General features: G+C 41.8%; 1 protein-coding gene across 1 annotated transcript in view; it reads right to left on the bottom strand.

The window, feature by feature from the left end:
- The window catches only part of NCKAP5 (NCK associated protein 5), a 526,585-nt gene that overhangs the window by 55,064 nt on the left and 448,766 nt on the right, over window positions 1-22,755 (bottom strand). The window contains exons 15-17 of the mRNA XM_054970102.1: window positions 13,728-14,045; window positions 8,016-8,158; window positions 5,447-5,579 (exon numbers count right to left, since the gene is read on the bottom strand). Coding sequence (XP_054826077.1) covers window positions 5,447-5,579; window positions 8,016-8,158; window positions 13,728-14,045 — 594 coding nt within the window. The remainder of the gene's footprint in view (window positions 1-5,446; window positions 5,580-8,015; window positions 8,159-13,727; window positions 14,046-22,755) is intronic.

Genomic DNA, 22,755 nt, shown 5'->3' on the forward strand with positions numbered 1-22,755 from the left:
GAAATGAAATTGCTAATTTTACTTTAATATAGAGTTTTGAACATTAGTTTAGCTTAAATGTACATCTTAATCAAAGTAGCTCATCTGCCCTACATACCTTGAACACTTGTCTAGCTTCTAGTTTTAAACACTCTTTCATTTTTGCTAATTACATTTCAAGCTTCTCGTCTTGTTAACTTTAAATCCTTATGTAACAGCCGGACAGATTGTTGAGGCTATGCTTTCTCAAGGCCATCTTGCATTTCACACTGCCTTTCTTACGCAATAGTTTGATATAAAACATTCTAATTTGCTGAAAATAATTAAAACAGTCATGTTTGGTGAGCCAGTTTGGTGTAGTGGTTAAGAGCGTGGGACTCTAATCTGGAGAGCCGGGTTTGATTCCCCACTCCTCCCCTTGCAGCCAGCTGGGTGACCTCGGGCTAGTCACAGTTCTCTGGAGCTCTCTCAGCCCCACCCACCTCACAGGGTGTTTTGTTGTGGGGACAATAATGACATACTTTGTAAACCACTCTGAGTGGGCATTAAGTTGTCCTGAAGGGCGGTATATAAATCGAATGTTATTATTATTAATATTATGTTTACCACTTATAACAGGTGATAATGTTTATATATATTTAAATTGTGGTTATCTGAATTTGAGTTTTCCTAACTGTGCAAGTTACAACTTTATAGTAATAATTACTAGGATTAATTTTGAAATTCTGATTTTGTCAATGGGCAAAATTGAGCATGTTTGCAGATTAACCCTATGAATGCTGTTTTTAGAAGTAGGTACCATGAAATCAATGAGACATATAGTGCAATCCTAACAGGGTTACATGCTTCTAAGCCCAGTGATTAGGGTGCAACTCTGTTTAGGACTGTACTGTTAGGGAGCAATACTAAACAGATCTACTCAGAAGTAAGCCATATTTTATGCAATGGGTCTTACTCCTAGGAAAGTATTCTTAGGATTGCAGCATTACTGCTAAGTGTGCTTCTCCTCCTGCTTCATCTCTCATAAACATGTGAGATATTGAGAAAGGACAAGAGAGCTTGTCAATTAAAATGATGCTACAGACTTGGGTGAGTCAGGCTTGTCAATATGATCCTACATAGACACTTCCAAATGAGCCATCTTATGTACAAAGTCATATTGCAGCTCTCAGTCTTAGAATCATAGAATTATAGAATCATAGGAGTGGAAGGGACCTCCAGGGCCATCTAGTCCAACCCCTTGCATAGTACAGGAAGTTTACAACTACCCCTCCCCCCCCCACATCCAGTGGCCCCTGCTCCATGCCCCGAAGATAGCAAAACACCATCAGGATTCCTAGCTAAAATTGGCCTGGGGAAAACTGCTACCTGACCGCAAAGCGGCGATTGGCATTACACTGGGCATGTAAGAAGGGGCCACGAGAACTAAATACTTATGTAACCCTTCCTGCCGCTCTCTCATGATCTGCCTAAGTTCACAGAATCAGCATTGCTGTCAGATGGCCATCCAGTCTCTATTTAAAAATCTCCAAAGAAGGAGAGCCCACCACCTCCCAAGGAAGCCTGTTCCACTGAGGGACCACTCCGTCAGGAAGTTCTTCCTAATGTTTAGCTGAAAACTCTTTTGATTTAATTTCAATTTGTTGGTTCTGGTCTGACCTTCAGGGGCAATGGTAACAACTTCATGCCATCCTCTTTATGACAGCCCTTCAAGTACTTGCTTCACTTGGGGCCATAAAGGTGTTCTCTGGCCATCTCTGGCCTTCACTCCTTGTCTCATCTTCCCTAAAAGGAGAAAGATGTGGCCACCAGTGCTCCCTCATCCTCTCAGCAGCTCATCACATTAACTTCAGCAGCCAGAGAAGGAAAAGGAAAGGCTGTTTTGTTTCCATTTCCTCACTGCCTTGGCTTCTTTTCTTGCTCTTAATTGCAAAGACAAGCTGCTGGGCTAGAGAGACCGAGAAAGAAAAAGGAAACAGAACAGCACCACACTCTAATTTCCTTCTTCTGCTCCAGTTGATGGAATAGAAGTGAGGGGCTGACAGGAGGTCAAGTGAGCACTGGCACCAGGAGCCCTGTCCTTACAAGGAGCCTGCTATAAAGAACGATTATCTTGGATGGGGAGCTTGCAGGGCTATTGTCAGAAGACTGAAATGTAGTTGGCCTATAAACATCTCCCTAGACTCTGGAGTTCTGGATTACACCCTCTTGTTTGCAGACCAGAACTGAAGTAAGGAACTAGTTGTCAATCAGTGGTTTGCTTTTTAAAAAAGTTCTTGAACTTTGTTTCCCATTTTGTACATGCTTAAGTTTGCTGCCATTTTCAGTTCATGCTTCTTCCCTCCCCCCTTTTCTCAATACAGGTTACCAATTTACAAGTGCCTTATGAGCACTGGTTAAAAACCACAGTACAAAAAGCAATCCTTTTTGCACAGTGCTTCAATCAATTCCTGCATGCATCTGTATGATAAAACCTGTATGGAGAACAACAACAAAAGAGAAAAGATTATAATGGTGGTCATCTGCACATGTACCAGTTCTAATATAAAATTTTAGAAATTCTCAAGGAGAACTAAAGACAAGTAGAGTAGAACATGAGGTAAAGATTCAGCCCACTGAATAAGAATGAATTAGAATGAGAGATATTGGCCATCTTTAAGTTATGCTTGCATCTACTTCAAAAGCATCTCTAATCTGACGTATACATACTTCATGTAGGGTATGAGGATTTGTGGAATAGCAAAAATATTTGACCAGCTAGGCAAAAAAAATGTTTCTGCATTGGTTTGAGAGATTATGACAATGCATAATCGACTAAAAGACTCAGCTACACACTAGGAAGGCTATAGTTCAGATACTGTCTCTACAGTCCTTAAGGAAGCCACCAATTCAGCCTAAAACCTCACCCACCTCACCTCACTCACTCATCTGTAACATTTAAATGGCGGGCAGAATTTATACAGGAACCGATCCATTACCACAACAAATGTGCAGCTTCTTTCTGTGCATGAGAATATCAGAGTCTGGCAAGTAAGTTTTACTGTTACCTAAATAACAAAGTCTTCACATATCAGAACATTGATTTCAGAAACATTTCAAGAGTCATAATTTAATCACGGCAGAATCTTAAAAGGAGGTTTTTCTATTTTAACTGCATTGGTTCCTGGTTTTTTTCTTTTCTTTGAAAACAGTCTCCTTAAGTTCAAACCAATCCATGTAGGCTAGTCAATATTCTGTACACCACTGAAATTCCAGTTATGACCTTTGACTTGCCATTAACATGGATGTAATGCCAATAAAGGTTGCTGCTATGGACTTGCCAAAGACCTTCTTAGTCCAGGTACCCCTTACTCATTAGAAAAGACCCCATATTCTCTTCTGCCCAATCAAGGAAACTGGGAGACTGATTCTAGAAATTCTAGAACACTCGATGCTACTTGTTGTCAATACCATGGTGTCCAGTTGGATCTCAAAAGCCTACTGTGGTGCAAAGTAACAGAGCATCACTTCTTTTTAGGGGGGCTTTCTCTAATGCTCTATCTTTGAGCCTCTGATGATTTTAATCCAGATTAGGACTGTGGACACCAGGGTTCTAGTCACCACTGGGTGCCCACTGAGCAATCATTTCATCTCAGCCTAGCTTACTCACAGGGTTCTTGTGAGGATACAATAAAGAAAGAGGAAACCCATGTATGTCACCATGAGCACTTTAGAGAAAAGTGACATAAAAATGTAACAGAATATGGAGGCATATTTAACAAAATATGTGGAGGAAAGGAGAAAACCTGTCTGCCTCTTCTGCCTTATTTTGGTTTGCCGGTCAACTTCATCTTTGGTGGGAGGGTAGGAAGACTTTTCATGGGTTGGAAGAAAAATGCTGAAATCAGTCAAGCAAACTCAGCAAAGAGACATGATTTATTTTCCCTTGTTTTTATTTAAAGAGAGACGCCCGCCCCCTCTCTTTGGTCCAGCAATAAAAAGCTTACTCATCTTCATTCTCACAATCCCAGGACAGTGGTGATGATAGAAAGTGTGCTACCAATAAAATTAAAAATACTGAGAAATATCATACACTTTATTCTCATCTCTGAAACCTCAAACAGAGAGGGTTCTGATGTTTCATCACAATCTCTGGTTTCATTTGATTTGGCCTTGTCATTTATAGAGGGAGTGAATTTACCTCTATGCCCCACAGCCTGCAGCAGCCTGCCTGTCCTCCAGAGGATACAAACAACATGTCTGTCTCTTTTCCCTTCAGGTGGAAAATTGTCTCTGTGTCTACCCCTATTGTTGTCTTCCAATCTAGAAGATATATGCAAAATGTTTGCCTCTTTCACCTGTTGCAGGGTGGGATGTACTCTCTACTCCTAGTCCTACCCCTGTCTCCAATATCAGCATTCAGACAGTATAAAAAAGCTTACTCTAAGCAAATGTGACTCAAAGGACAAAATGGAAAAACAAGAAATGAGGACCTACTTCTGTTTATATAGAATCAAGAAAGCTTTTCACAACTGAGTGGGGACAGTGTAATGATTGGTAGATAGTGTGCACACAAACATGTCATGGAGTGATCAATTTTAGCAGGAACACCTCCTCACTTCTCCCAGTGCAAGTCACTCATTTCAGCTAGATTGTCTGCTGATTCACCTTCTGCCCTTGTGGTCTTTGTCTTGCACAACTATGAAAAGCAGACAGCAATGTGCCAGAATAATTGTATTCTTACGAAGATTTATGTTACTTCTAACAATCAGATTCAGTATATTAAATGTATTAAAGAACAGAGATTGGCCCCTTTGGATTTTGATGAACTAACTTCCAAATGCACTTTCCTAATGATTAGTGCTATGTTGGAAATGGATCAACGTTCGGCAGATTGCTCATGGCTTCAAAATAGTTTTTCTAGAGAAAAGATACTGTCAGCATTGGCTCAAGTCTTTGTACTGAAAGAGAATTCCTACAAATCTGTGAAAATGTTGATTCCTCACTCATGCCAACACAATTTTAAGTGCAGAAATCACCATGATAATGCATTTCTTTTACAACCAGCATGTGTGAACAATCTACAGAAATGAGGGGAAGTGGCTGCAGAAACCTGAGAAAGCTTAACTGTAGCAGGGAAAGCAGTGCCATAGCAATATGGAGGTTAAGAAACTGTGTTCATTGCTCATTGGGTTATTTTGAATTACCAAAGTATACAATTATATATAAAAAGTTATAGTTATATCTCTCTGCTTTATTGAAGAAATAATCCCACTGGTGGGTTCTTTAGTTATACCACAGGGATTTATGAGTAAAAGAAATGTAACAGGTAGGGATCTAGTGATGAGCTTAATGTAAGAAACAAAAATTGAAGTACATATATAGTAAAAAGCACATACTGGAAAATGAGGTTTGATAAGTAATGAAAAAACAAGACAGACATAGTCACACGGAAAGAGACAAAAGCAGCTGCCAAATTCTGAATTACCTTGTTTATTGTTCTTCATTAACTCTACCAACTTTTCTCCACCATTTCCAAAATCATTTGTTTCATACTCCAACTCTGTTTCAGTATCGCTGCTGCTGCTAGCAGAGTAAGTGCAGACTCTCAGTGCCCTGTCCTGTGCAAAACATCAACAAACCCAAATCCCTTACTCATAAGAGAAAATGCTTGATTGAACACAAATAAAGTGGAGTTCAATAGGTAATCCAATAAGCAAGTCATTTTGTCTGTCTCTCTTTTTGCACCTAGGTGGCATTCAGACATCACAACAAGTTGCATTTAAACTGAGATTTTGTCACGATGGGAACAAACAGTTTGTTGGGTACCCATGTGTTTGCCTCACTTGTTAAGACTTCTATGTGTCTGTGTGTTTTTTTAAAAAAACTCAAATTAAATTCCAATTTCTTTTTATAAATACAGGCAATGAGTGAATTGTTGTCCCACACCAGCTGGATTTGTAAACCTGTCATTTAAACCTAATTTAGACTTCTATTTTGAGGGAGGCAAAGTTCAACTCACTCAGGCTCTTGCATTTGGATGTCAGGGGGAATTGGCATTTAGTTTAAGGCTTCTCAAGTTCCAAAGCTTCTGCAAGGTGAGATGGCAGAGGGAAGCAGTAAGGGCATTACAAACAAACAGCATTTGTGCCCATCATGGCAAATCTCAAATTAATTGAACTTTATTGCAGTGGCTGAATTCAGACTCTATCAGACCTAAGTGTTCAGCCTGAGCGTACATAAATTCAAGTCCATATTTCAATTACAACATAGCATTTAAGTAGTTCTGTAATATCCTTAAGCCTACTGGCAGTGAGTCTTTACAAAAACTGTAACCTTTAAAGCCATGTTAGCCCTGAATTTGTGGAAGTCTCCAAACTAAAAATGCACAGTGTTGTTGAGCGTATTTTCCATTGGACTATTCATATGATTAATATTTTCAGAGCAGAACTGGACATTATCAAGGAAACAATTGTTGCCTCTCTACCTCCCCCCACCAAACTGAATGGGATGGGGTGGGGGGCTTAGATTCTAAGAAAGTTGCACCTGTTTGTTGATTTCATATACAACTAGGATGCATGGTTCAAATTGATTTTAAGCAATTTACTTCAAATGGTAAGAATATTACCACTTTAGATGCCTTAGGCAGGTTCCCTAGAGTGGCAGCATAGAAATTTTACAAATACATACTAAATAAATGAAAATAGACATGAAACAGAAGATATGTGAAGTGCCTCTCAGGCTGCTACCCTAAGAACACTTTCCTTTGAGTAAGCATTATTGAATAAAATGGGACTTAATTGAGAGTAGACCCTGCATAGGATTCCTTCCTCAATGTGTTTTATTTGTACTTGTTTAAAGAAACTTTTTTTATTATTGGAATTCATTTCTGATGGGCCCAAGATGAAATGGGGATTATTTTCTATTTTTTGCCATCTTTAAAATTCTTTAATCTATAAAATTCCTCTGTCTTTTGATGAATAATGTTCCATTGTTTGGGATCTATCAACCTTCAGTTGTAAAAAAACATACTACAGCTGCACTCAAATAAAATATTGAAATATTCCATATGTTATAAGTTACATTTGGCCCTCAGACTTTCTGGCATTTAGCTCACTTTTCTTCAAAGTTACAGCATAAGGAAAAAATGTAAAATAAGTCAACAAAAAAGAAAGCAGGAAACAAATCTAGATCCCTCGAAAGAAATTTTGGAGGAGGGGGGAGAGAAAAACCTCATCTCTTAAAGAGATAGATCATACGCCACAATGTACCTGCAAACTAACTGTGGAACCTTCAACAACAAACCAATTATTTGTAAAACCTGAAAATCAAAAGGAAAAGCACATATAACTGACTGCAAACATTAAGCAATTAACAACCCTGTCAGAATTTCTTGGGGCCAACGTGCCATTCATGGAACCTCCACAGGCCTTGGACTGTAGAAGAATTAAGAGCACATTAGATCTTCCTATTCACTCTCTACTGCCCTCCTGTGTGCCAGTAAGCTGGCAGGAAAGTTTGCCTGGCCTCTCAATCCTGAGTCCATGACCTTTCGTCAGGTGTGCTTCCTCTTCCTGCTTTCCTGCGTTAATTGGCAGGAGCTATTGCTTCCCCCCCCCCATGCTAGCTGATGCTGGTACTTTAAGGTTCAGAGATGTCCCATGCTAGTCCTCCTTCACTCTACCCTGTTGGGTATGTCACTGGCCTCTAGGGCAGACCTGGCTTTAATGGGCCTGGCACCTGAAGTGAACACTGCCCAGCTACATGTCCACTGGCATGGAGGGGCTGCACTCTGCTGTACATAAGCTGGTGACAGACAGGCTACTCCAGCTAGCCATCTCCTCTTCATCTCTGGTAAGTAAAGAATGCCAAATTCTACTATGAAACTGACTTGATGACCTTGGGCTAATCATACTCAAGTTCTCCTTCACAGGATTGTAGTGAGGATAAACCGGAAAAGTGGAGATCCATGTATGCCAACCCGAGCTCCTTGATAGGTGGGGTACAACTGTGGGAATTAAATGCTACTGCCTGAAACGGTGCTTTTTCATTTATACCTTGTTTTTAATAGCTTTTTTGCTAGTCCAGTCTGGAAATATCTTCTTGTTGTTGCCAGCTTTTTCTTTTTCTGAATGCACTAATGGTGAAGAATTAAGAGAGTTATCCTCTTGTCTACTTATTTTCATAGAAGTCATTAGTCCTGGATTTAAGAAAGAAAAAAGAAAATCTTTAGATGTGGGGGAAACGTATTTCATTCCATTTCCATAAAGGGATCAGGTTCATGTGCTGAATAAACTGGCTTGGATTCCATGGAGAATTTGCTTGGGAAGAAGGTGAAACAACTTTCACTGCTTCCCCCTCCTATTGCAACTCCCCCTTACAACTACAGTCCCCTTCCCCAAGCGGCATTGAGAGGGCATTCAGGCTACAACAGGAAGAGGCCACCATGTCAAGCTCCGTGGATGGAAATTCCTTCTGTCCATGGAAATCTTTATGCAATCCTATCCAGTGTCCTCCTTTCAGGGGTGAGATTTATTCAGTATGTTATAATACAATATTTAAACTGTTGTATGATAAATGGAGGGAGGGTAAATCCACTGAGAACAGAAAAGGGCAAAAGAGGAGAAGAGTCAAAAGTGACCTGAAAAGATCACAGAGGAACACTCAGATCCATGTCACTGGAAATACTAGAAAAGGTTTCTAATGGCTAAACTTTCTGTCACACAGAAGATCCATTATTTCTCCAACAGTAAAATGTTAGGAAAAAGTTGGGAAAGCAAATCATAAAGCTCACCTCACACATAATGGCTTAGACCCCATGGTTCCGTGAAGGGATTTCCATCTACTGAGTTTGACTTCCTTGCCTCTCCCTACCTGCTGCAGCACAAATGTCCCCAGACTCACTTCTCATGAGTAATAACATGAAGGGGGAATTGAATGTATGCCATTGAGGGGGGATGGTGAAAATCATCCCCCCTCCATCCATGGAAATTCTCCATGGGATACCACCCAGAATGCTCTTTGGGTCCCAGCCTCTGTCAGACTTTTTTCTTAAATAACAAAGACCAAATACTAAACTAATTTTCACTTTACAGGAACACATGCAGTTTCAATACACTGTTTTTTTACAGCTTTACAAAAGTTGGTGTAGAAACAGTGTTGACTCTAAGACCCTTCATGCCTGCAGGCAAAATGTCAGCCCTGCCACACTTTGTGTTTAAGATCGGAAGCCCTCTGGAAACCTTTGACTCACTTCCAACTATTCCTTTTAGTTCCTGATGTGTTGGGTTGGCAAGAACTGGAGCTACAGCTAGGCCTAGGTCTTCTAATTGAGAAGAAAAGGCCAAAGAATATAAAATGGCAGACTAGAAGAACAATATCTGCCGACTAGAAGAACAATATCTGCCATAAATGATTGCAAATGATTGCAATGATTTGTTTTCTGAGCTAGCAGTGTGTTGAACAGAAGACAAGGGAATTCACTATACTTTGTAGGATAGCTGAAGGTGCGCATGCGCGTATGCGTGTAAGAGATGGGTCAGATGATAAAATTTAAGAATGAGAAAGCTGACCTCCCAATCTACTGTATACTACTTTTTTACATCCCTTCACGACAATTTAATTAAGAAACAAACCCTTGAAGGCTGGTGCAGTGAATATTAGCATTAAGATCGGGACAATCTTACTGCTCCTGACTTCTTATGAAGCAATTCAGTGCTTGCAGTTTCTATTCAATTTGTTATAATGACAGTGTTTAATCATGGAGTCTACTCTATAGCACACTGCTGAACTGAGGTCACACATGTGGCTATCCAAGCATGTAGCATATAATCTATAACTAAGATTTCTCTTCTGAATCTCCCTTAGTTGTGCCATTAATTAACAATACACTCATTTCAAAATAATGTGAATTAAAAAATATATCCTTTCTTTAGCTTTGATTTGAAATGAGCAGGGGAGTTTCCAATGAAGCGTACAATGTGTGTTTGCATTCCATTATAACAACTGCAAAACTGCATTGGGAATATTGTTAAATCAACTAAATTTCAACATGTTTAATTAGAAGTCTTCTCATAAACTCTCAAGAATCTTTAATGCTGCCTATTTGTTCCTCTACTCAATTTAAATATTGACACATTAGCAAAACACTATTTGGTAGCCCTGCAATAGGGTTTAACTGAATATCTCACATAAATGTGGGAGGTGAGATGGGATTTTGCCATGTAATTAGGCAGCCTCAACACATTTGTACCATTCTATAGCAGGTTTTTTTTCCATATGCAGAGCTTAGGAAGCCCAATTCGCAACTCATTTCAATTGAAGTAGCAATACCTATGCAAATTTACTTTGTCTTCATGATTTCCATCTCATTTTAGGAGTCGCTTAATTTCTGGACTAGAGAAACAGCTGACTGGCTTCCTAAATGGTGAATCAGATTACCTGAGATATTTACATGGCCAGTCACTGAACAAAACCTTCATATAATTTCTAGGCTGTTCTCTGGACAAATTAGTTCAAAGTTTAGCTATTTCATTGTGGGGCTGTGATTTGCCAACCTTGGTCTGACCACAAGAGTACGTCTTGGTGCTATTACCCAAAAATGACATAGTGAAGGGCCGAATTATTACATTTAGGGATTGGAGGTTTTATTTTAATTGTTGTATTACAATATCCTACTTTTAATCAATTTGCGGTCTCAAATACTGCATAGGCAGTTTCCATTGAGATCTCCACAGATAATTAGATTATATTAGCTTAATTGGACACCCTCCGCTCCTTTCAGAATGGATAACGGGAATGCTGACCTTATGCTACTCATTTTCCCAAGAGGACTATTTCCATTCAATTGACAGGAAATAGAGCACAAAACTGTGATTTGCTGTTCCAAGTCAAACCAATTGCTATTGGACAGTGGAATTTTTACATATTACTCTCTATGCAAAGCTCAGGACTCTATGTTTTAAGCAACAAATGGACTCCTAGGAGAAAGGGCAGGATAAAAATATACTAGATAGACTAATAAATAAAATCTATACAATGAAGTTGAGTGCTAGGAGTCTTATTTAAATTTAGGTAACTGAAGAGGAACATAATTAAGTCTGTTTGGAGTTATTCTCTTGCCCTTTCTCCAACCAAATTCAGAAATATTTCTGCTTTTCTTGCTGAGATTATAGAAGTTCATTTTTGCCTGCTCCTTTGCAGCTAGTTTTTTCTGACCTGGTTTGTGAGCTCTTTATGTGTAAACTCCAATTATAATTAGTTTTCCTTAGCCTTCAGGATAGAATGGAACCAGTCTCTCTCTCTCCCTCCCTCCCTCCAGCATAACTCTCTTGAGTATGCTGAACATCTGGGGTGATTATAACTTGATTGGTTAGAGATGGAGGTGTCATAGGGCTTTTCGCAGCTACCTACTACCATTGCTTTGAGGAAGAACTGATGGGCAGGTAAAAGGGAGGATAGCCTTGATTTCATCCTTAAACTCTTTATTCCATAAGCAGCAGCTCCAGGAATTGGTGGCTTGGGGTTTGGCTTTCTACAACCAAAAACATGGTGACTGCTTGAGGAAATGAGATATCTAGTGTGGAATAAAGTTCAGAGAATGGTCTGGGGGCATATCATACTTAAGACTGGGGGTGTGGCCTTGAGCTTGTGCCTTGGGTAAACCCCATGAACTACATGGATGCTGCTTTGGAGAAAGCATAGGGCAGAATAAAAAAGCTGGCAAGCAAGCATCTCACCATCTCTCTAGCTCTCAAGTTTTCAGCCAAATTCTGCTTCCATTTTTCTGCTGGTGACTTAGGCAAAGGGACTGAGGCTTGGGGAAACCATAAGTTCTTTGCTCCCATCTCTTAGTCCTTCAGTCAATCCACGCTGTCACTGAGTGAGGCGATGGATGACAAAGAAAGAGGGAGCAGTCAGGTGGAGTTACACCCTAGCTGCTTAGCATACTCTTCATGGAAATGAGCATGGACAGAGAAAAAAGGCAACAAGTTAACAAAGGTACATGCCACTCAAGTTACAAACATCGTGCACATTTTCAATCCTGAATCCTGTAATTCTCCATGTGAATAACTTTGTGCATTGGATTTGTACAAAATTGATATGCATATGCAAAAGTATTCAAAAGAATAGCAGATGGAAGAACTGAGGCCTTGGTGCACTCCTTTTGTTTCACGGTGACTTGTTGACTTATATGTTTTATACATACTCTCTAGTTACTTGTGGCATTTTATGCTGCTGAGAACTGTGATGCTTTTTGGTGCTCGTATATATTAAAGTCTTACATTTATTGTTTGGTGTCTTTCAAGCTTTATGTTTTGTTTCATGGTGTCAGCAATGGCTTCAAGTGTGAAAATATTGTTGGAACTGAATAAGAACCAATGTGCTGTCATTGTACTTCACAGATATGCACTCTGAATAAATGTCTAAAGATAATACCACACCTCCTTCAGCCAATAATGGTTTCAGACTGTGTGCACATGGTTTGCCATACTACTGGATTCTAGCCTTAGTAAAATAAATGTATCCATGGCTGTAAAGCATCCTAATATTGCCATAATTTGAAACACTATCCCTTAAATGCACTGAGCAGGTGGTACATACTTTTGTCACAACAAGTGTGACCCATATCTACTGCAGCATTTATGTCAAAAAATGCAGCGCCTTCCATGCTACATGAATGGCTCAATCCTGATCTCCTACGATTTCAGTTACTATTCATGAGATTGTTGGGAAGCATCATTCATTCTTCTTGGAAATGTGTATATCATAGCGACACAAATCGTCATGGATATCTTTCTTTTCCCTGGCCAGTAAAATTATACTGTGTGCAGAGGCCTAGTAGTTTTTATGCTTGATGGCCCATATTTAACTGTGGCCGTTTTCACACGTCTTACCAGCTCTGGTATGTCACGCAAAGCTCCCGCAAGGACAGTGTCTTCCTGGCGCGATTTCCCGGTTCTCGCGCAGAATCGCACCAAGAAGATGCTGTCCTTGCAGGAGCTTTGCTCAATGTACCGGAGCCGGTAAGACATGTGAAAACGGCCACAGTTAAATATGGGCCATCAAGCATAAAAACTACTAGGCCTCTGCACACAGTATAATTTTACTGGCCAGGGAAAAGAAAGATATCCATGACGATTTGTGTCGCTATGATATACACATTTCCAAGAAGAATGAATGATGCTTCCCAACAATCTCATGAATAGTAACTGAAATCGTAGGAGATCAGGATTGAGCCATTCATGTAGCATGGAAGGCGCTGCATTTTTTGACATAAATGCTGCAGTAGATATGGGTCACACTTGTTGTGACAAAAGTATGTACCACCTGCTCAGTGCATTTAAGGGATAGTGTTTCAAATTATGGCAATATTAGGATGCTTTACAGCCATGGATACATTTATTTTACTAAGGCTAGAATCCAGTAGTGTTGACTCTCTTTATATAGACCCCTTTTCATATTTAAAGCTGTTCAGGATCGCAGTTCTGACATTTCTGGAGCCTCTTGTTTTCAGTTGCAGAATAAACCCAGCCTGCCTTGTGCAGGGGCACATGGTAAATATAGAGCTCTCTTTATAGAACAATTAGTATTTTATGTAACACTATTTCAATGTCAGTATGATCACTAGCTTGTTAACCTTCTACAGTGACATGAAGAGCCTTTCCTGTTGTACCTTTCACATGTCTTGTATCCATTGTCAGTAGCTAATGGGAACAGACATCAGGGTGCAAAAATACACCTAATTTCTAGCATAATTGTCATTTTACCTGCAGAAGATGGTTTTGGAAGGCGACTCTGAAAAGATCGTACACTTTTTGCAGTCATAGTGGGATCGGATGTTGAATGACTAATTATGCTTTCAGTAGATCCTTGGTTTTTATTAGCAGTTGAAGGCACTTCTCGCTCAAGGGTTTTGGCTTTCTCAGAAGGAGCCTGAGGAAAAGCTTGCTTGGGTAATATCAAAACTTCAGCTTCTATGTCCAGTTCTTGTTTTGAGACATGCCGTCCAGTTGAGCGGTTTCCTGAGTCTGGGAGAGGGAAGGTTCCTATTCCGCTGTCCAGTGTCCGCATTTGGCAGCAGGATTCTAAGATACAGGAATACAGTGCAATTTTGTGAAATTTCTAGTACTTTGGAGATCAGTGGAATGCAAACAGGACATCTTAAAGAAAAGAACTCGGGTAGGGGGGAATTCATAGTGACAGAGCACATGCAGAAGTTTTCAGGATCAATTTACTTTGGCATTCAAGAGATCCCTGGCATCTCTATGCTCTCAGGAAAAGGCAAGCAAACTGTTTTATTTATCTTTTTTAATTATATTCTCATTTTATTCCCAGTGGAAACCCAAAGAAGCTAACAAATAATTCCCCTTTCCACTTTGTCCTCACAAGAAAATCCTTGTGAGGTCGATTAGACCAAGAGTGTGTGACTGACCAAAAATCAGAAAACTTCCTTTCCAGAGTGGCATTCGAATCTAAGTTCTATAAAGACAATCTTAACCACTAATTTGAACTGGATGCATATAAACATCTGGAGCTTCCACATTAACTTATATTAGTCCATCTGGTTCAAAATTGACCATTTTGTCTACCAGAAGTTTTTCAGACAAAGAAAAGCCTTTCACAAATATTTTACCAGAGATCACAGGAGAGAATCTGGAGAGATGCTGAAAGTCACAAGTTTGGATCCCGCAATAAATTTCCACTGAAGTGAGGTGATTTCAGATTTCCCTTCCTACTACAGACCCCCACTTTGCCCAACATGCTGTTCCCAATGGTCCCCTTTCAACTACATGCAGCACTTTGGGCTACAGTCGGAGGGGTGGGGTCATGGAATCCTTTTCTGCTCATAGAAATGTCTTCCAATAGTAGTAGTAGCAGAAAAACTGTAACAGACAACACTGACCTAAGATAGACCAAATAGCCTATACTGGTTCAATGTATTCTCAAAAACACTTTGTATTTAGAAACTGTTATAGATATGGTGGCTCATTTCCCATGGTTTAGCCATGAAATATTATTTTTCATTGATAAGCAAAAAAAACCACCTTGTTCAGCTGGAATTAATAACTCCAAAATTAATCAGAGCAATTAGAAGAAGTAGAGTTAAGTTCTGTCTGTTTGATTAGGACTGCCACATTCTAAAACAGCCACCTCATAATCCTCTTAAGTAAAATATTTAAGTATGTGGTAGCTTTCAGTCTAATCTGGGATATTGTTAATATAGAAGATCAAAGAATGACACAGCTGGTAAAATAATATCTTTTGTTACAGTCACTGCCCTTTTATTTTTCTAAGGGGGTATCATAATAGAATTTTGCTACTATAACTGAGATTCTGCATACTGCCCTAGGGTGTCTTTATCCACACCAGAATGGGATTAGGCTCATTGTCTTTATAAAAGGCATCTCTATCCCAAAGGGTTATATAGTTGCTGCCATTGATTGTTTTGTTGTTCCCAGGCTGATAACTACCCGGGAATGTACCAATGTGAGATATTTGGGACTTTGGAAGAAAATCTAGCCCTTGTTTCAAGGCTCAATGCTGGGCATTCTAATTCACTTCAGCCCCACTAGCTTACAGCACAAAAACATATCTCAGGCTTAGGAGACTCTGCGGGGTGACAGGTTATAAAGAATAAATCCTAGAACAGAATGTGCATATATCAAGTCATACTACTACTTTAGTTTGGGAACACAGTGAAAGATATAGGGAAATAAAAAGGTACAAGTGTATTATAGCTACTACACATACTTAAATTGAGTTGGAATTCTCTAAAGAACACACAAATTCTCAGGTTGTGAAAGATGAGATTAAGAAAGTATGGTCTGTCAGGAAATAACAACTGCTCCTAGGCAGAGAATGAAAATGAATTTCAGAACCATGGACAGTTCAGCCCATCTTCCCATTCCTGCTGAACTGAGGATATAAGATTTAGTTTTATCAGTTCATTTCTGTCCAAAGTGTTAAGCCTGTTAGAATGTTCATGTTGTTTTGCTGTATACTATTTTACTGAAAACTATATTAAATAAATTTGAAAAGATGGAATAGAAATAATTTAAATAATAAGATTCAAAACTCTTTCAGCTGTTTAAAAGACTGTTCTCCCTAGTTGTTAAATATAGCAAAATCAAATGCAAAAGCAAGTTTGATCACTGCTAGGACTGATGTTCAGTGAGAGTGTGGGGAGGAGAAAACAGAATCAAGATTCTATATTTATTGTTATTTTTGTGATTTATGATGTGGATGGGTAGTAGTGGTAAGGTTTTTAAAAATATTTTCTCAACAGAACCTTGACCTCAAGATCTCAAATATATTTTTATTGTCATTAATATTCATTATGATGTAGCTGATGACTTCTCCTCTAAAATAGTAAACTTAATGAGTATGGCAACCAACATTTTTCCTGTGGTTTTTTAGCTGGCGAATCAGTACCTCTTTCAACAGCTGCATGGTATTTATGCAATCTAGTAAAAACTATGTGCTGGCTACTTATTCCTTTTCAAAGAGTCATCAGATGATAAAGCCTTTATCGTGGGCAGTACATACATATATTAGAACAGGTAGTTCTAATATAACGCAGAATGCGGCACTCCCCTGCCTTGGGAAAAGCTGTTTGGCTGGAGGGGCCGGGATTTGCCTCCCCAGAGGAGGTGGAGGTAGACATGGCTTTCCTGGACATCTGGGTATGATGGGGGTGGTGGAGACAGAGGCCTTATAGGGCCGCTCCGCCTACCCAGCCAACAGTTGTGGCCTTGTGAGCAGAAGGATTTGGACGGACTGTTTTCAGTCTCGACTCCTTTGCGCCACATGGCGCAGCAGCCTCGGCTCCATCAACAGGACTCAGAGCAGTCTCAGTGGCTACCAGTGTCCAGTGGCAGCAGCACACAATGACATCCAGTTATTTGGTGGTCTGAGGGGAAGGGGGAGGTTTTTTCCCTTGGGTTCCTCCTTGCTGGCCAAGCAACAGTGAGCCAGATGGCTCCACACTCCTCTTGCTCTGTCACAGCGAGTGACATTTAGGTGCTCTGTGGGGGGAGGGCAGTTTTTTCCTTGCCCTCCCCTTGCTGGCCAAGTGGCTGTGAGCCAGCTTGCTCTGGATTTCATTCACCCTGCGCAGCTCTAGTAGACCAGTGGCTAGGTTTTCTTCCTCATGCAGCCTAGTTCCTGGTTTCCTTTCTTTGGGGGCTCTAAGAGGGAGGAGGTTTGGTCTGCATGCCCCCCCCGAAAGTCAAGCAGCTTTGAGCTGCAGCTCTGCAAGTGTGGTGTGAGGTTGCGTTCAGTGCAGGAGCCAAATCACTTGGGCTTTCTGAGCTCACCAGTGGCTTTCCGCCTCACCAGCCCAGTCCTCAGCAACTCTTGGCCCAGCTTTAGTGCCAACCCTCAGCAACACTCAGCCCAGCAAGCATGGGGCTCAGTTGCTTTCATCACTACTGCAGTGACAGGAACCCCAATCCAGCAACTCCTCCCTCAGGGTAGGGGTTCAGGCCCTTGGGTGGCCTGAGAACAAGGCTAGTTTGGTGCAGTTGTTAAGACCAATGGGCCAGTCGGCTAGCACACATAAGTGGCAAGGCCAGATTTCATTGCTGCGGTGCAAAACCAGTTTGGTGTAGTGGTTAAGCCATGTAGTGGCATGGCTGCTAGGAAGCGCACTGGCCCTTCAAAGGGGAAACAACCCGTAAAACACCCAGCCCCTAGGTGGAATATGGGCACAGGGGAGGACAACAATATGAGTCCCAGATGGCAGGAACTGCTGGATTGGATGGATTGCGGCACTGGAGCGGGCACGGGGGGGGGTATGCAACCCTAACACAGGCCCAAAATGCCAGAGGCTGGCCGGGGCCTCATCCAATAACAACTTTACTAACAATGTCATCTCTCATTTATCTGCTCTCGAGGATGCATCTCACCTCTCACCTGGCTAGGGAGGGCCACCTGAGGCGGCAAGTGGGCCTGGACACAGCCCATAGCTATAAGAGGGAACAGGGGAGGACATCTGAGCTGAAGACAAGGAGCTGAGGGAGCTGATGGTGGCAGTGGTCAAGTGGGGATAGCAATGGTCAAGTATATGGAGCACAGGCTCCATATACTGAGGGTAAGTCATCATGGCATCAGAATGGGTCAGCTTGGCCATAGGGGCCTGGGGGACAGGCCGCTGCCTCTGCACCCTCATGAATTGCCCAGCCCCAGCATGATCAGCAGAGCATGGCGTATGCCCAGCCAGGCACATCATATGCACAACCAGGTACAGCACAGGCTGCGAATGGGAGAGGTGTGTGGGCCCAGTGGGGAAGCCAGCCTTCTTGGGTCAGCTGCCTAGAGCAGCTGGATGTCCTGTTGTTACAGTGCAGGCACCAGGAGCTGTAAATCAAGGAACTCAGTGGGCTCCCTTTTACGGGCCCCTGGAGGCTAGGAGGCTAACTATGGGCTTGTGCCAATTAGGTCCTTGCCCTGGGGGGACACTGCCACGCTGCTTGGAGACTTTTCTCTTCAGGGAGCTGGAGTAGAAGGATAAAGTGGACCTGGAGGAGCATGATAAGAAGTGGCTTAAGCGCCGTAGGGTTGATCAGACCTGGGCTAACTGGCTGCCTGATTTTTTGATATATGCTGGGGTAATTGCCTGGGCACAGCCCTACAGGGCAGTATCTCTAATCCAATATATGGACATTATTTACCAGGGGTATTTGGATTTCATTGGTGCCACTTGGATGCAATATGATGAGGAGTTTAGAATGCAGGTGGCCCTTAACCCCAATATGCTCTGGGATCAAGTGCACCAACAGCTGTGGCTGCAAGTCATGTCCCCAGAGCGGCCAAATGCAGGTGATTGCTCAGACAGTAGTCATCTGGTGCACCACCCCTCTATGAGAACCAGTGGCCATGGGGGGCAAAGACCCTCAGCAAATAATAGCCCCCGCTTGCTTTGCTGAGAGTTCACCTCACAGGGGGCTTGCAGCAGCAAAGTATTTAAGTTTGGGCACAAGTGCCCCATAGGCAAAGGTCCCCACGCATTTACCACCAGCAAAAGGCAGAAGTCACTTAGTGAACGAGGTGGGGCCCCAGCTGACAACCATGTTCCAGTGTGGCCGAGCTATTGGAGCCGCTGTTATGAGGCTTAGCGAGTGGTTTGGGAATTTAGCTACCCCATTTGTAAATCAGGGCTTAATTTGCACACCTCTACTGAGGGGATGGAGTTCACTTGTCAGCAAATGAGAGGCCTGCAGCAAGGGCTCAGGATGGCCTTAAGCCACATGTGGGGCATATAGGCCTAAGCAGAGGCTTGGCCTTCGCAGTGGCAAGTTAGATGCGGGGGGGGGGGGAAGCAGTGGGATGGCGAGCACCTGTGGCATATCCCCATTGGTGGGGAATTGGGGTCTATCAGGAGTGGCTGGCTGTCTCTTGGCAAAGTGGCGAGGACAGATGCCCATGTGGGGAAACCCCTGGACAAGCTAGTACTCCCCCAGCTTTGTGGCAGGGGGGAGCTTTACAGGGGTGAACCATGTCACCTGGCCAAGCCAGGGCACAGCCATATGATGGATGGCTTACACCTAGGGCTCATCCAGACAGGTCAAGGTGGAGGTCCAAGAATGACCCCAGGGCCTGACCTGTACTGCTAGTTAGGCCCTTGCTGTGGTTATGCTGTCGTTATTCAATAAATGGCCCTTTATATCCCAACTCTGGTGTCTGCCTCTTCATTCTGACTGGGGGGCAATATTTTTTAACTCGAATCTGATGAAATAAAATTATGCTTGAAAGAACTAACAATAGAGAAGATTTTGCAGAAGTTAATTGGAATGTTTAGCGGCAAAAGGAAATAATGTACACAAAGGGACTGATACTCCAATAAAGAGTAACAAAGAAACAAAGCTCACTCCCCCACTAACAATACTTGCAGCTGCCACGAGATTATTCCAGAGCAGGAAGGAACAAAACACAGTGGCCTCTTGGCACTTTTCTTTGCTGAAATTAAGGTGAGTGCATGCAATCATCCGCTTTGTGTCCCTTGCGCTCTCTCAACCCATCACTGTGAATGATTCTTACTCATGGCAAATATCCATCCCTATGGTTTTCTGTGACCACATGTGCAATTTTATATTGCATCCATTAACCTACATTTAGGGTGTTTTTGGTGGTGGGGAAATTGTGGCTTCTTCTTGTGGCAAATTATTCAGGCAATATGTCTGAGATGGACTAGAAGCCACCATGAGCAGAGGGCAGGCAAACAATCACTGGCTGCTGACCTTTCCAGCAACTTAAGTTTGTAGAGAACAACCACAGCAAGGAAAGGCTGCCAAGTACGTCTTTGCCAGGCTCCCACAATAAGCAGCAGTGTTTTTCATACATTTGATATTTGACTAAAGCCATCTATCCCAAACACTTCCCTTTTCAAACTAAATACATATGGCTAAACATATGCCAGTTTTGAAGCTGTGTATCTAATGCTGGGACTGAATGACAGGGCTGGGACTCTGTTTGTGTCCCGCCCACTCTGCTGCCTAACAGTTTCCCTGCCTGAGCTAACAAAGGAGGTCTCAGGGAGAACTCAGTTGAGAACTCCTAGGATGGTTGTCCTGGGGGGCTTCAACATTCATGGTGAAGTTGTCTTATCAGGAGCAGCTCATGATTTCATGGCCTCTGCAAACTATGGGCCTGTCTCAGGTAGTAACTGGTCCTACATATTGTTCAGGTCACTCTGATAATTTTGTTTTGGGCAGGATGAATGTGATCTGAGGGTGGATGAATTGACGATAGTCCCTTTGTCATGAACAGATCTCCATTTGATTGAGTTAGACCCACAGTGATACCAAGGCTCTGCAGGGTTGGGAGATCTATTAAAATTATCTTCACCTATAACCAAATGGATCTGAATGGCTATATGACAACTCATGGGAATTTTCCTCTTTATATGGTTGATGTTCCTGTTGATGCCCTGATGAATAGGCATAATTGCTCCCAGGAGCCTTCTGCAAAGTGTTAGAGCTCAGGTATCCCCTTGCTTTACTGAGGGTCTGTGGATGGTAAAAAAACCAAGGGGAAAGGCTAGAGCTGAGGAAGACTAGGGATGGAACTGATATGACATGGGCGAAAGCTCATTTTAAAAATTACCTAATAGTGATGATGGCAGCAAAGAGAGAATACTTTTCACCACCATTGCATCCTCACGGTGTAGGCCAATAGAGCTTGTCCAGCTAGTCCAGAGGCCTATTGGGATCTGGCATGCAGGAGGAGGTGGATTGCTCAGGAGCCCACTGTTACCATTTTGCTCAACACTTAGCAAACAAAATCTCTTGCATCCATACCAATTTGGTCTCTACATCAGCAGTGAAAGGGTCATATGGTGCCAGACTGCCAATTGTCCAGTTGTTTGGGATACTTCTTAGTTTATTCACTCTGAGGATGTAGACAGGATACTTGGAGGTGTGAGGCCTATCATCTGCTTGTATGACCCTTGTCCTTCCTAGCTACTTAAATCTGAGAGGTAGTGGTGGCTGGTTGACTGGGTCAAGAGGTGGTTAATGTGTCCTTGAGAGAAAGTTTGGTCACTGCAGCCTTAAAACAGGATGTGGTATGTCTATTACTAAGAAAGTCGACCCTGGAGATCTCAGTAACTATCAACCAGTCTCATATATTCCATTCTTGATTGAACAAGTAGTGGCTGGGCAACTTTAAGGTTTCCTGGATGAACCAGGTAGTTTGGATCTTTTCCAATCTAGTTTTAGGCCTGGTTATAGGACTGAAACTGCCCTAGTCACCCTGGTGGATGACCAGGATATGGACAGAGGGATGCAAGTCTGTTGATTGTCCTGGATCTCTCAGTGGTTTTTGATACCATCAATCATGCCTTTCGGGGCTGGGACAGGGAGGCACTGTTTTACAGTAGATCAGGTCCTATCTGGAGGTAAGTTTCAGAAGGTGGTGCTGGGAGAGTGCTACCACCAACATTTAAGTAAGATTAAAAGCCTACCTAAACAAAACAGACTTAAACAATTTCCAAAAAGTGAACAGCTTAACAAATGACCATGACAAAGCAAGGAGTGCTAAAGTCTCAGAAATACTAATGAGAAGGCCCCATCCTGTGTAGTCACCTAAAGAGATTCTGAATGTGAACTATAAAAAGAGCAGGTGACCTGAGAGAGAGGTTCTTGAGATGTTTTGCTTCCCAAATATCAAGAGTATTAGTGGTCAAAATGAGCCTTTCAAACAGGACCCAACAGTACAGTGAGAACCCCTGAAGGCTTATCAAGATGGATTTAAGTGGTCAAACCAACTTCCTCATGTTAACAACTGCCACATTATGAACCATTTGAAATTTCCAAGCACTTTTAAAAACTAGTCCCAGGTAGAATACGCAATGCAATATACAATGTGTACACTTGCAGAAGTCAGCCAAATGGTGACTGGGGAAAGAGCTTTTTTAGTGCTGGCTCCCCAATTGTGGAATGCCCTACCCCACTGAAGCCTACCTTATTTTCTTTTATGTACCAGCTGTAAACATTGCGTCCCCCCACCCCCCAAGCTTTAAATTATGGCTCATCTTAGGTACATTCTCGATGGCCTACCTGCTGCCTGAAGATTTTATACTACTGATTTTACTGACTATTGCTTTAGAGCGGAAAATGTTATTGTTGGTATTTCATTTATCATGTTAACTGTTTTAAACTAATTGTATCAATTTATTGTTTTACTTTTGGGCAAGATTTATTTTATTCCAAGATGAGATTAAAAGCATTTAAAAGAAATAAATATTAGTCCCATTGTCTCCAGTACAGTTTATAAGCTGGCAAGTGTACAACTTGG

Source organism: Eublepharis macularius, chromosome 2, assembly GCF_028583425.1.
Source record: "Eublepharis macularius isolate TG4126 chromosome 2, MPM_Emac_v1.0, whole genome shotgun sequence".
NCBI classification, from domain to species: domain Eukaryota; kingdom Metazoa; phylum Chordata; class Lepidosauria; order Squamata; family Eublepharidae; genus Eublepharis; species Eublepharis macularius.